This window comes from Marmota monax, unplaced genomic scaffold (genome assembly GCF_021218885.2).
Source record: "Marmota monax isolate L192 unplaced genomic scaffold, Marmota_monax_Labrador192_F-V1.1 WCK01_AAM20220418_F8-fsc00174, whole genome shotgun sequence".
Classification (NCBI taxonomy): domain Eukaryota; kingdom Metazoa; phylum Chordata; class Mammalia; order Rodentia; family Sciuridae; genus Marmota; species Marmota monax.
The window spans coordinates 2,030,753-2,043,088 of NW_026694860.1; the positions used below are offsets into that span (position 1 = coordinate 2,030,753).

Below are 12,336 nucleotides of genomic sequence, written 5' to 3' on the forward strand. Positions count from 1 at the left end.
TTTTTTAAAGATTTCTCTTCTACTGGAAATATCCCTCTCTCCACCTTTGATTATTCCTGTCACCTGAATCATCTTCCACTCCTAATAGCCTGTCCCTTCTTTAAAAAAACAGTCCATGAGCCAGGCACAGTGAGGCATGCCTATAATCCAGAGACTCCAAGGCTAAGGCAGGAGAACTGTAAGTTCCCCAACCTCAGCAACTTAATGAGGCCCTCAGCAACTTAGCAAAACCCTGTCTCAAAATTAAAATTTAGAAAAAGGCTGGGGATGTGGTTCAGTGGTAAAGCACCCCTGGGCTCAATCCCCAGTACCAAAAAACAGTCCATGAAGATTGTAGTAAGCATTCTAAATGCATTGAATTTCATAAACAAGGATTTTTATAGTCCTCAAAATTTCTATAGTTCTTATGACCTCTGCCATCTACCGTTTACTTTTTGATTTTCTTGGTTGTTTCATGAAAGTCATTCTCTCATAGAATATTTTAATAAAACCTGATGACTTCAGTAAAAATTTTAATTTATATGAAAAATTTAAAAGGTTTTACTAAAATGCATAATATAATTCTGCTGGTAGAATTATATTTTGAGTATGGTAGATATGCATTGTAGCTATGAGTCATACTTTACAATTTCTGGCACATTAGGATATCGGACATTAGCTGGGTTTGGTGGTGCATGCCTAGCTGCTAGGGAGGCTGAGGCAGGAGACCTGAAAGTTCAAAGTCAGCCTCAGCAACTTAATGAGGCCCTAAGCAACTTAGCGACACCCGAGCTCTACATAAAAAAGGCTGGAGATGTGGCTCAGTGGTTCAGTGCCCTTGGGTTCAGTCCCTGGTCCCAAAAATAAAAGATAAAAAAGAATATCAGCCATTATTATACAATAGAACCTTTCCTGTTGGCAAATGGCAATAAAACTGACTCTACAAAAAAAGACATACTAGTAACTTCATGATTTTATAGAAAAAAAATAGCTATAGAAAATGCCATGAACATTTATGAAGAAATTTTTATTTGCCAGGAGATAAGAGGTTTAACAGAAATCCAAACAGAAATAGAATCAAATAGGAACGACTTTACTAGAGTATATAGTAAATATTAGAAATTTTTGAAATATGCCCCATTATTCTTTTTTTAAGAATTGGATGGCACCCTCACCTTGTTTATTTTCCCCACCAGCAAAATAGAGATAATAAAATTAGCTGTCTGTGGTTAAAAAAAAAATGTTTAACAGTTGAACAGTTGAACAGCAAGTTTATTTTTCAGAGCACTTAGTTTCTGGTTATACATATTCATTATAACGTATACTTATTTGATGCTCTGTATAGCAGACAGTTTTACGTACTTAAATGTATGTTGCCTCATTTAATTCTCACAATAACCCTGTGAGGTGATATTATGACCTCCACTTTGCTTCAGAAGGAAGTGAAGTAAGACAAATTGATTTCATTAAAATCATACAGCAAATAGTGAAGCCACAGTCTGAACCCAGGTAATCTGATTTAGGAGCCTGTGTCCTCATTAATTATACTATTCTGTAAACCCACACAACATAAAACTTGAGAAGGCACTTTCTTAAAAATAAGACCAAATAACCATTCCTATTTAATGTTAAATCTTCCTCATCTTCCTATCCCCCTGTGTTACCAGTTCAGGCTGCTATAATAAAACACCATAGACTTGGTGACTTATTAACAACAGAAATGTATTTCTCACTATTCTAGAGGCTAGGAAGTCTAAGATCAAAGTGCCAGCAGAGGACTTGCTTCCTGACTCAAAGATGGCAGTCTTTTTGTTGTGTCCTGACATAGAGGGATCTGAGGCCTCTTTTATAATGGGACTAATCTAGTAGGTTCCTAACCTGGGGCTTCTTTTCTAAGGGCATGAATTTCTTCAAGGACCCCACCTCCAAGTATCCTTACATTGGGGATTCAGTTTCAGTGTGAATTTGGGGGAGAATACAAACAACATTCAGTCTACAGCATCCTCACTTCCTCTATCCACAGAATTAGTGACAATTGTTAGGGAAGTAGTTACTAAAAAGAGGAAAAAGAATTTGTTATCCTTTGTTTCAATGCCTTAATAGTTTTCATCTCATAGGATTCTTTTTTAAAACAAGTATTTTATAACTCCCTTTTTCTTTCTGAAATTTAAATAGTACACCATCTGACATAACTTTTAAAAAATTAATGTAAGATCTTAGTTGTAATTTAAAAGAGAAATAAAAAGAAAGTAATTTTTAGAATATCTATTTCAGTATGTAAATGCTTTGGCATGCATATACTTTAAGACATGATTAAGTACTTAGATTGTTATACCTGTGGAGTCACCAGTATATAAAGTTACTGATGCAACCTGATATAGGTGTATTGGGCTGGAGACATAAGCAGCAATGCTTTGGGTTGTGAAATTTTCTGAAATGGTGAACAACTTTATGAGAAGTTCTGGAAAGTACAAACTTTCTCTCAAATTACATGGTACACATTTCTTCATTTCTAAAATACACCTGTTTTCATATATTGACATCTTTTAAATGACTATTCATATGTAATCAATAGCGTCTTACAGCTACTGTCAGCACAACAGGAGTCAAGGTGTACTGCCACTGTCTGGGCATGTGTAGGGTTGGTTGTTAAGTCTTGTTGACATGATTGGATAATTGTAGCCTCTTACAGAACTCTCAAAAAGTCATTTGAAGATAAATGAGTCTTACTTGTTCTTCTGTTAATATCTTCTGATAAGATCAAGAAAGCACTAGCATAAAAATTGCAGAATGAATACTAGTGACTTAAGAAAAAAATCTCAGAGCACTTTTATAAGCAATAGGATATTCTACTAAAAAATGTCATCACCAAAATTTTTCAAGGTGCTTAGGACAATACTGTTTTGAAAAAAACATGGACACCAAGAAATTTGAGTCAAAAGTGACTAAGATCATTATTTTAAACAGAGAAATAATTAATGAAACATTTTTTATTTCACTTATAATTCCTTTTTTATGTATACCATGCATGCTATATGATTTTTAAAACATTTAAAAATCTAAATGTCTTTCAATATGTAAAAAACAAAAATTCTAAGAATTAGAAAATTTTGTGTTTGGCAACTTTTTCATAGTAAAATAACAATGCATTTTACAATTAATAATAACAGCAGATGAAATTACTTTTAAAATGAAGCATATATTAAAACTGTTTTTTGTTTTGTTTTCAGTAGTGAAATACTGCTAGATTCTAGGCTTAAATAATAGTTTTTCTTCTACATGACTGTTTAATTGTATGTTATTTTATATAGGGAACTATCCTGATGTCCAACATCTCTAATGCCCCTATTAAATGCTCCCCCTTGAGTCTTTATAATAAACAAAATTGCTCCTTTAACTGAAGGGCGATGAGCACACATGCTGAGAATCTTTTTTACATGGTGTTCCTATTCCTAGTCACTAGAGGGAGGAAGTGGTCTTCAAGATGATAATTTGATTTGTTTGTCTGCCTATGTTAAAGTTTAAGCTGCTCTGAAGAAAATATTTATCGCAATTACAGACCATAAATGCACTGAAAGGCATGGATTTTCAGCATAAATTTGGGTACTCTATAATCAAAATTGAACCATTATCTTTATTCTATCACTGTTACAAGATTAAAATTTTCTCACAGGTTTGTAAAGATGGCTCCCTACAAGAATACTTTGGAAGAGGAAAAACAAACCTCATATGACTCTGCTTTCTACATCTTAAAAGAAACCAGATACCACCAGGTCCCTCACCTGAATGACCTTGCACTTTGTAGGCTGTCTAAACATACACTTTGGACTCAGCTCAGGCTACAGGTCTCAGTTCTGCTACTTACTAGCTGGTTGGTTTGGGTTAGTCACTTCACCTTTCAGAGCCATAATACCCTCATATATAAAATGAATATAATAAAATTTAAAGAACTATCATGAAGATGGAATGAAATTATATCTGTATTTATCACACTGTGATAAAAAGAAGTCAACTTCGTCATTTTTATTATTTTTTTTGCTAAAACTTACCTACATTAAATAGACTACTTTGCAGGCAGTATAAAACCAATGCCAAATTCTATTATGAAGTTGTATGTTTATATAAGTTCAGAAATAACATCCATGTAGAATGAATCATTAAGTGAAAGCTTTGTTGAAGAACTGAACTGGACCAATCAGAATATGAACTGACATGAAACCTTAGGACATAGTAATAATACTCTTGTCTGCTGTGTTATAGTTATCTAGACATATGGTATTATGGGTTGATTGGGGGGAAAAGAGTTTATTGCTGAAACTATGTGCTTGCCACATTCTTCCACATAATATCACATTAAAGACCATATTAAAAATACATTTAAAATTATGCTTTTAATATCTAATTTTAAGCAGACTTGCTTACTCAAAAATCATATTGACAGTGAGGATGTATATTTCAAATCAAGTTTGTCTGACCTGAATATCTTTGCATATAAGATTGGATTACACATTCACTTCACCAATATTAGATCAAGACTTGGACACAGCCACTATCTGAAATCACATTTCAATTAAATGTCTATCAGGCTAAAAACATGAGACAGAAAAGACACAGTCTCTGCCCTCATAAAGCTTATCATTTAATGAAGAAAAATCTAAATATAAATAAATATAAAGAAAAAAATCCGGGCTGGGGATGTGGCTCAAGCGGTAGAGCACTTGCCTGGCATGCGCAGGGTGCTGGGTTCGATCCTCAGAACCACATAAAAATTTAAAAAAATAAAGATGTTGTATCCACCGAAAATTAAATAATAAATATTAAAAAATTCTCTCTCTCAAAAAAAAAATCCTGAGAAAACAATTCATGAAAAACAGTGCCAGAATATGATTCCATATAATAAACACTATTTCTTTTTTTTCATTCTCTTAAGTTGTTCTTGTCAGTTTTTTTTTAATTTGTGCTTTTTAGATATACATGACAGTAGAGTGTATTTTGACATTACTCAGCCATAAAGAAGAATGAAATAATGGCATTTGCCAGTACATGGATGGAACTGCAGACTATGTCATGCTAAGTAAAATAAGCCAGAAAACCATCTGATATAAACAATATTTCTGGCAGCCACATGGTCATAAACAGGCCTACTCTTGCCCCATAAATTTAAGTCCAGTGCTTATCTTGAAATTATTACATTTCCCTCTCAGTACTGATAAAATTAGAAGATTCACCAAAACTGCCTGAAGGGTAAACTCATGTTTAGCCATTACATAAGTTTGATTACAACAGCACTGAAGCTACCATGCACCTATTTATAGAGCGTTAACACAACTCTGAACTGTACTGTCCTATGTGAAAGTGGAGTTTGGTGAAGAGGATGAGAATTAAATTCTAAGTGCTTGTTATAAACTCCAATAAACATACATTTCTTAATGGTATCAATTCTTTACATCTTAGCAGTCAAATTCTACAAGAATTTAAATATTTGAACTGCTTTAGTTCATTCTGTTCAATTAAATTCAGGCAGAAATAGCAACAATTACATTTTACAGATAGAAAACACTTATGATCTGATAGGATCTAGGGACCCTCAATTATCTTTATACAGATAAATGTATTCCTTTTAAAAGCCATTCATGAATGGATTAGGAATAATACAACCAAGGTAAAGTTATTTATACTTAAAAGAGTTTTTTTTTTTTTTTTCATAGTTTTATTTTGTTTATTTTTATGTGGTGTTGAGGATCGAACCCAGGGCCTCGAATGTGCTAGGCTAGCACTCTACCACGGAGCCACAAACCCAGCCCGTTTTAGATTTTTTTTTTTTTTACAGAGAACAATTTTTTTTTTGTTTATCCTTCAGTTTTCGGTGGACACAACATCTTTATTTTATGTGGTGCTGAGGATCAAACCCAGCGCCCCGCGCATGCCAGGCAAGCATGTTACCGCTTGAGCCACATCCCCAGCCCCCATTTTAGAATTTTAATGGCAAATTTTGTTACAGGTTGCTGCAGGATGGTGCAAGATGTCTAAACTTGAAATGAGAACCCCTACCTGAGCCCTTTACTTACATCTTGGGCAATACATTTCTATTTGCTGAGCAATGATATAGAAACTATGTAATTATAAAATGTGAGTATACATCAAAATTCTTGATGTATCTAGCAATTTTTTAAAAAGGATTGTCATAATTACGACAACAGCAATACCTGCTTCACATAGAATAGGATACCCCTTATTTTTTGTGGTGCTGGGGATCCCATAACCCATGCAAAGCACATGCTCCACCTCTCAACTACATCATTAGGTCCTAATGTCTGATCATTTGTGATTAATAGTAGACATAAATGTCTTGATTTGTTTGTAATGAAAGCATAATTCAGGAAACTGATTCAAATGGAGATAAAGCAGAAGCAGCTTGAGTTTAGGGCAATAGTTCCCAAATGTTAGCATATCAGAATCACCTGCAGCATGATTAAACTTGGATGAAAGGCCCAACCCAATTCTTTAGGCAGAAATGGGAATCTAAAGATTGCATTTCTAACAAATTCAGATGGTGTTAAGGCTGCTAGGCTTGAGACCACCTTTGTGATTCCCTGCTTTTACCCAGGAGAGGAGCATATTAGAACTGATGAAGTCAAAGGTAACCTGTAGGCATTTTAATGTTCAAAAATAGAAAAGGAAGCTCAAAGATTCTCAGGAGTGTGGTACAGATTATCTTTGAGTATGTCCTGAGCAGACTTCATTTCAGGGAACATAAGTTTACACACCTCTTAGTTTGGAGGTTAAAAGAATCTTTAGACCAATTTTGGCCTAGAATTGAGAAGTACATTTTTAAAAGTCCATATAAAATATACTACTCTTTTGTTTGGTATCTTTCACTTAACATGCTTTTGAGACTTACTCATGTTCATTTTTATTCCTGATATGCCATTGCATACTACACAATTCCACTTGTTGGTGAACACATTTAAATTTTACAAATATTTTGCATGCTTTGAGACATTCACTTAAGAAATATAGTCATGTTGTCCTATGTAATGGGAAAACTAATTTTATTAATACATTTAATCCAACATCAAGAATATTATTTCAATATGCAATCAATATGAAAAAATTTTTCATCCTATATTGTCTTGAAAGCCAGTGTGTATATTTGTAGCAGATCTCATTTTAGACCAGCCACATTCCAAATGCTCAAAAGCCACTGGAGGTTAAAGGTATTAGGCATCATGTCTAGGCTCTAAAATTCTATAGTTACTTTAAAATGTACAAATTACATAAAGGTTATCCAAAATTAAGTAATGTTATAATAAAATGGTGGGTGAAAGATTAAAGGTTAAAATGGGCCTTTTCTAATTACTGAGAAATTGTTATTTACAAGTCACTGCAAATCTTTTTGACATTGTTCTTACCCAAGGCAAGGTACAAAAACTTCATTACTTCATTAAGCTTTCTGGGCACCAGGTTATTTTGCTCTTTTTTCCCCATTTAAATTTTTCACTCTGTCATTCACTATTTTATCTGTTGACAACTATATGTAAAACTTTAATGCTAGATGTAGTGAAAGATGTAAAAGACTATTTTCACAAGGTTTCTAAACTAGTAAGAGATGATAAGTGAAAAAAATGTATTTGTTTCTTTATTATACTATATCACTCTTTATCATTTATCTGCATATCAGTGCTTCCCCAATTCTATAGCAATGAAAGGAATGGAATTTATCTGCTTATTCTTTTTCTCTTCCAGGCACTAACAGAATGTTTTAATAAAAATGTGTGGAATTCACAATAATGAATAGTTATGTTATTTTCTAGAACAGAGGTTCCTACGAAGTACAGTACATAATTTTTTTAAAAATGAAGCATTTTATCTCCCAGCTGACAACAGAAAGACTATAGTGCAGGGGAATTACCAGGACAGACCTTAAAGAATTTGACACATAGAAGAAGGTGGTAAGAAAGTTTGAAAAATCAATACGTTTTGTACAGATGAGGAAGTATGGGAATAGAATTTGTGTAGCACATATAATAGGGACTCTCTGAATGTTTGCTTATTAAATTCACAAATGAATACAAGGAACAGTCTAAATGACCTGAGCATATCATGTATGAGGTCAGAAATGGAAAATCTGAGGAAGTGAAAGGGAGATGGTGCTACACAAGCTTTATTAAAAGAAAACAAATAAAAAGAAAAAACAAAAAAAAACCTGACATCTTGAGTAAGCAGTTGCAATTGTAAACATTTTAAGGGGGAAAAAAAAAATGGCAGCAACCATTACTCCTTACCTGAAAGTGCTCTGTTTTCTTACTTTGGGGATAATGCCTACTGTGTCCATTTAAGAATTTTAATAATTTCATAGTATGTCATTAGCTTGAACAATTTCATTCAAGCATGTTCATGGGCAGGGTAAAAAAATAAGAAATCTACCAGAGTGGCATGCTTTTATTTTACCATCATGCATATAAAGGAAAACAAATATGCCAATGGAACACCTTTAATTTGACAGAGTAATCTCATAAGTTATTTATGCAATTTGGAAAGAGACACATCAATTACTAAATTGTTAGCAGAGCACATTATCAAAACAATTTATCAAGCCACACATTTTTTGTAGATTATTTTCCAGGAAGGCAATAATTTGACAAGTCTGACAAAGACTGTTACCCAAACTATGTTTCTAAAGGTACAGTAATAGAAGGGGAAAAAAAAAAAGTTGAAAACTTGTAAACAGTCAATACTTTACAGAAAATTGACTGTTATTCTTCCAAATATTATCAAATTAAGCAAAAGAAAGCCTGTACAGCTCAACTTTTCTAATAAACAGAAACAGAAAATAACAAGATTTTACTAAATTGTAGTGAAATAAGGACACAATATTGATCTTCCAAATACATCCGATCACACAAAAACAGAAAGCTTCGAAATTTTACTGTTCCTTTCAAGAACTCTTGTCTAGACAACATATGTAACACTCCAAACTCCTGGGATATTTTTTAATGGCAATCCTGAGAAAATATTTCTCTTGCCATCACCATTGACAGAGTAAGACTCAGGCTCTCAAATCAGTTCAGTCTCACCCAAATTTTACCTGGCTCATTTATGCCTCTAGAGTTTTAGTTTCCATTGCTTAGAGCACCCTTCACAATCTCTTTAGTTCTCCCTTTATAAAGTAACTCCCACTTTTCTTTCTATCTAGTGCTTTCTCCCTTAAGCTCTCTAGGACTTGCCAAAGGGGCTGGTTATTGGGAAGAGAGCAGAAGGGTGATCAAAGCTCTAATATTCTACTTTACAGGGCAACCTCTCTATCTATGAAAATTTTAATATGCAAAATAAACTAAAAAGTTTACTTTTGCAACTGTTTCTGAATTATTTTTTCTTCAATAACTAAGAGAAAAAGGGAGAAAGTGGGAGAGAGGAGCCTTAGCAAAAACCAAGGAGGGTAGGCATAGCCAATAGCAGGCAACACTAAAAGGTAACCCAGGATGCAGGAAAAGCAATAGAGAAGTATAAATCACACAGAACAAGTGGTCCACTCTTGCTCTCCCTTCACATCATTAATGCCCAGTAATTGTCCACAGATCATGTGCCTATTACTGCTAGAAGCAGAGCAGGGTGAGTAGAATGTGTTCCCAGACAAAACTAAAAATCCAAGTGGTAGTAACCAGATCAGAAGTTCTGGGGAAAAGTCTAAGCAATGTAAAGGTAGTGCAATCCTACAGCATCATTTGCTTGGCTTAGAAGTGCTAGTAGCCATGCAATGTGATAATACAGAATAGTATGGAGGCCACGTGGAAGTGGAGAAAAGGTCCATGACAGTCTTCTCAATCTTGATATTGAAAGAACTAAATATCAAGAAAGAAGAAAGGGTACAGAAAGTTCAGCAAAAAAAAAAAAAAAAAAAAAAGGCACACCCACTGATCTTGCCCAAGCACAGGAGGAGGTGCGGGAAACCTATGCAGCAGTGTTCCCAAGGACAGAGGTTAACCAGACTGGAACCCAAAGGGCCTGGGGATCTCCACTGGCTCCCTTATTGGGCGACGTCTGGCTCTACGGACTCCTTCACGCAAAAGGTAGTACTGCAGTGGATTTGGCCACAGTTCTTCTTTGATAATCTCGGCAATTCTGTCAGACTCTGGAAGGCTGTGGTCTGAAAACCAAGTAAAAAAGCTGCAAATGAGGTCTTGGTTTCTGCGAATGAAGGACTGAGGTTCCCGTCCCCGGCGCCACATGATTGGAGTGGAAAGAGACACCACTCGGCCGGAGGATCTGACCTCATATTCCTTGACAATCAGCTTGTTTCTAAAGTAAGGGTTTCTTCGAAAGAAGAACTTGAACTTGCAGCCAGTTTTAGGGTGTCTGAGTTCTTTCACTTCCAAATTGGTTACATACCTTAACATCTCTGCATCTTGGCCCCTAATCATGGCGGACAACTGGGGGTGGTTCCGAAAGGCAGTCATCCAGAAGCCAGGGATATTCTGAATGATGTAGTTCCTCCGCTCTAGGTAGTGTCGACGCATTCGCCCAAATTTCTGCTCCAGTTGTTGGAAGGCCCTGTCAGCCTGAGCATTCACAGTGTCCAGTTCCATCTGGATGGCCTCCAGGGGGTTCATGCGGAGATCCATATGCCAGGGTCTTGCCACCACTCTCCTCTCCTCCACGGCTTCCACTTCTCCACCTGCGGGCTGTTCCACCTCCATCGCCTCCTCCACCACTCCTTCCTTCACCTCAGCCCTCTCCTCCACTCCCACTGCTACTGAGGGCATGGAGCCCGTTTCAGCCTTGGCTTCCAGAACCTTCGCCTCCACCATCACCTCAGACCCCGACCTCTTCGCACCACAGGTTTCCAGGGCCTTCTCCTCACCCTGAAAATCACTTTTCGGACGGCTAACGGTAGCCACCAACTCAGAGACAGCTTCCAGGCCCTCCGTGAGAGGCAGAGCCTCCTCCTGCTGGGCTCTGGTCGCCAGGTGACCGCGACAACCATCGACTCGGATCTGGGGAGCCGGAGCACCGTCCGCGGGATCCCAGGGTACACCCCCGTCCTCTGAAAGCTGGGGCGATGGGCGCGCGACCGTTTCCACGCTTGCCTCACTTGTCTCCGCCATCGCCGGAGCCGCCTCCGATTCTCCGCGGAGCGTCAGGCACTGGTCAGGGTCTTCCTTGGCAGCGTCAGGGATAGTGAGGCTGCGGGTCTGGGGGAGAAGGGTCTTCTCGACCCCAAGCAGACCGCTCATGTTGGTAACAGACCAACAGCACAGTAAAGTCTGTTTTCCTCACAGAAGCCGCCTTCAGACACACGCCGCTTGCCCCACCCACCCTCGGTACCGCCAGCGTCTCCGGGGCGGTGACGTCAGGGATGCAGATCTCGCTATATCGCGAGAACTGGCTGGTGTCCCGATTGGTTCTGCCGCTTCCGGCTAGCTGGGGTATATTTCTGCTTAAGGTTTCTGTCAATTTAACCAGTTGGAACTGCAGTTTTGTTTATGTAAATAAGTGTGTCAGAGACCGAAGGCTGTGAACACTCTCCTTGTAATGCTTCTGGAAATGGCCCCGGAAAGTTAGCTGGGGCAGTTGTAGGTGATCATGGTCCTTACCCTGCCTGCTGTCCAGTGTCTGAAGACAACAAATGTTTTTCTGATTTTTCAGGGGTTTTTTTGAGGCAGGAAAGTGAATCTATTTCCTAGTAGCCCATATGGCTAGAAGTAATATGGCCGGTGTCTTTATTTTTAACTAAGATGAATGGCGAAATAGCTTCCTTTTCTTAAATACAAATGACATAAAAATATGAATTCTAGCCTTTAACATTACTGGAAGAAAGTTTCTCAGGTTTTTACCCCTAGTGATGCGTATATTTGTCGCTGGTACTCAATCTATAAACCGCATCAATTAAGAGTTGGTGCTGTGGGCTGGGGTCAAAGCACAATGTAGAGCATTTGCCTACCATGTGTGAGGCACTGGGTTTGATGCTCAGCACCGCATATAAATAAATAAAATAAACGTCCATTGACAACTAAAAAACATTTTTAAAAGTGTTAAAGTGGATCAAGGATCTCGGCATTAGTCCAGATTAGAAGAAAAAGTAGGCCCAATACTCCTTTATGTCAACTTAGGAATGCACTTCCTCAGGAGCCTAAAGCAAGAAGTAAAACCAAGAATCAATAAATGGGATGCTATCAAGTTAAAAACTTCTTCACAGCATAGGAAACAATAATGTGAACAGAGTGCCTGAGGAATGGGAGAAAATCTTTACCATCTGCACCTCAGAGCATCCATCACCAGGATGTACAAAGAACTTAGAAAACTTACCACCAGAAAATAAAGAAAAAAAAAAAAAACTCTTAGTCAATAAATGGGCAA

At 37.0% G+C, this 12,336-nt stretch overlaps 1 protein-coding gene across 1 annotated transcript; it reads right to left on the minus strand.

Annotated features, from left to right (window-relative positions):
- Window positions 1–8,403: 8,403 nt before the first annotated feature.
- Tspyl1 (TSPY like 1) lies at window positions 8,404–11,317 on the minus strand. The gene has a single exon (XM_046426420.2). It carries the CDS (start codon window positions 11,211–11,213, stop codon window positions 9,960–9,962), a length of 1,254 nt encoding a protein of 417 aa, XP_046282376.1. The 5' UTR covers window positions 11,214–11,317; the 3' UTR covers window positions 8,404–9,959.
- Between the last annotated feature and the right edge of the window lie 1,019 nt (window positions 11,318–12,336).